A 2,567-nucleotide genomic window follows, 5' to 3' on the forward strand; every position below is an offset into this window, starting at 1 on the left:
CTGTCGCCTTGCCTAATGAAGAAGACAAATAATTGGAGTTGATATACCCAGGTTGCTGGAGAAGCAGGATGTTATCCCGTTAGGGTTTTTTTTTTTAATTTTTTACAGGTGCTTTGCTTGCATGTATGTCCGTGCGCTGTGTGTGTGTGTGTGTGTGTGTGTTTCCTGCAGAGGCCAGAAGATGGCGCTAGATCTCAGACTGGTGCTACATACCATTATCAGCCACCTTGTAGGTGTCAAGAGTTGAACCTGGGTCCTCTTGAAGAACAGACAGTGATCTTAACCACTCTGCTATCTCTCCAAGCCTCTTGTTTTGTAAGTTTAATTTTACTTATTATATGTGTGGAGGTCAGAGGACAACTTGCAGGAGCCAGTTCTCTCCTTCCACTCTCTGAGTTCCTAGATGGAACTCAGGCCATCTGGTTTGCAAGGCATTTGTAGCCATCTCATTGACATGTTATTCTGTTCGGTTTTTTTTTAAATATTTATTTATTTATTATGTATACAATATTCTGTCTGTGTGTGTGTCTGCAGACCAGAAGAGGGCACCAGACCTAATTACAGATGGTTGTGAGCCACCATGTGGTTGCTGGGAATTGAACTCAGGACCTTTGGAAGAGCAGGCAATGCTCTTAACCACTGAGCCATCTCTCCAGCCCAGGTTTTTTGTTTTCAAATGGGCTTTCCCTTCTACTGTGTATCCCAGGCTGGTCTCAAACCCTAAAATCCTCCTGCCTCAGCCTGTATTGTAATAACAAGTGTGTGGCATTACACCCAGCTCACACTTCATCAACGAGGCACTTCCACTGTAGTCCCTTGTTATTGCTTCTCAGTTTATACTCACAGACATATCTTTGCCGCAGTACTTAAACTTTTTGAGCCTTTCTTCAGGAGCTTCTAAGGTAGGCATGTTGACTGGAGGAAAGAAAGCACCTATTGGTAGGAAGATTAGCAAAGAGATCAGCATTGCCCAGTGTGCACACTACTATGTTCAAGTCATCAGTTACTATGGGACAGAGAGCAAACTTGAGGAGTCGGGCACCAATGTGGTGTATGTACTCTGTCAACAGGCCGTGGTTACTATGGGAACACTGCAGGAACTTAGTCCTGGACTCACTACAGAAAACCCTTACAAAGTAGGCTGGGCTGTAGCTCAGTTGGTAGAGCACTTGCATAGCACACACAAAACGCTGCTCCATCCCTAGTATTGTACAAACTGAATGTGGCGGTGCACACCTGTAATCACAGTATTCAGGGGTGGAGACAGAAGGGTCAATAATTCAGGTCTTGGGACTGGAGAAAGGGCTCAGTGGTTAAGAGCACTTGCTGTTCTTATAGAGGGATGCGAGTTTGATTTCCAACATCGAGATAGTGGCTCACAACCACCCATTAACTCCAGTTCCAGGAGATCCAGGGCTGCCTTCTGGCTTCCTCAGGCACCAGTCACGCACCTGGTGCACATATATATACAGACACAAGCAAAACATTCATATACATAAAAGGAAATAAATGCAAAACTTTTCCAAGATTTTTTCTAGACTATCTGTGGTTACATAGGGAAGTTGAGGCCAGCCTAGGCTATGTGAGACTGTCTCAAAGAAAATACAACACACAGCTTGGATTGAACTGAGTCATTGGTAATAGAAGTAAGCTGGGGAGAAAACACAGGGTCCTCTATGGGCAGTGTGCAAGGACACTTGTATGGAAAAAGGAGGCCAGTCAGACTCAACAGGAAGCTGCCCTTTCCTCCCACACCCAATCCACCCACTCACTGGGTCAGAACCACCTTCAGCCTCACCCACCGCTAAGCTGTAATTAGTTTCCTCTACCTGGTGGAGGCCAGGGCATGTAAACTTTTCCTACTTTGACCCCTTTCACCCAAGACTTTTGTTTTGGTTTTGAGATCGGATCTTATGTTGTTAAGGCTGCTTTCAGATTTACAATACAGCTAAGGTGGCCTCGAACCCCTGATCCTTGCCCACCTCCCAAGTGCTGGAATTACACGTATGAACTGCTACTATCATGCACAGCTCAAGAACACACATTGCTTGACACCACTCATGGCTCACCACCAAGCACACAGGACTCACCCAAGAAATTTTTCTGTGACCCTATTAGGTATGCAAATCAGGGCCAGTGAGGAGCTCAGTAGGTAAAGTATGTTGGGCAAGGGCAAACCTAGTGGCCCAAGTACCATACCCAGAGCACACAGTGGAAGAGAACGCGCACCTGAAAGTTGTCCTCTACCTCCACATCCATTCCCACTCTCTTCCCCTCTGCTCTTTCCCTCTCCCTCTCTCCCCCTTTCTCATCTAAAAAAAGTTATACACATTTGTTATTTGTTAAAGTCTTTTGAGACACTATGTAGTCTAGGCTGGCCTCCTGCCTCAGCCTTCAGATCCCCAAGTTATAGGTAGGAGCTACTACACTTGGCTAAGAACTTTAATTCTCTAAGCCAGGCATAATGGTGCACACCTGGAATGCCAGCATTGAGAGGGCAGAAACAGAAGGATTCCTTCAGTGTGAGGTCAGCTTGCTCTGTTTAGAGAGCTCCAGGCCAGCCATGC

General features: G+C 45.9%; 1 protein-coding gene across 1 annotated transcript in view; it reads right to left on the bottom strand.

The window, feature by feature from the left end:
* Kpna7 (karyopherin subunit alpha 7) overlaps nucleotides 1-910 on the bottom strand; it is a 33,477-nt gene extending 32,567 nt beyond the window's left edge. The window contains exon 1 of the mRNA XM_005368074.1: nucleotides 845-910. Within this exon, the coding sequence (XP_005368131.1) occupies nucleotides 845-910 (66 nt within the window). The remainder of the gene's footprint in view (nucleotides 1-844) is intronic.
* Nucleotides 911-2,567: the final 1,657 nt, after the last annotated feature.

The sequence above is a fragment of the Microtus ochrogaster genome, unplaced genomic scaffold (assembly GCF_000317375.1).
Source record: "Microtus ochrogaster isolate Prairie Vole_2 unplaced genomic scaffold, MicOch1.0 UNK27, whole genome shotgun sequence".
In the NCBI taxonomy this organism is placed as follows: Eukaryota; Metazoa; Chordata; class Mammalia; order Rodentia; family Cricetidae; genus Microtus; species Microtus ochrogaster.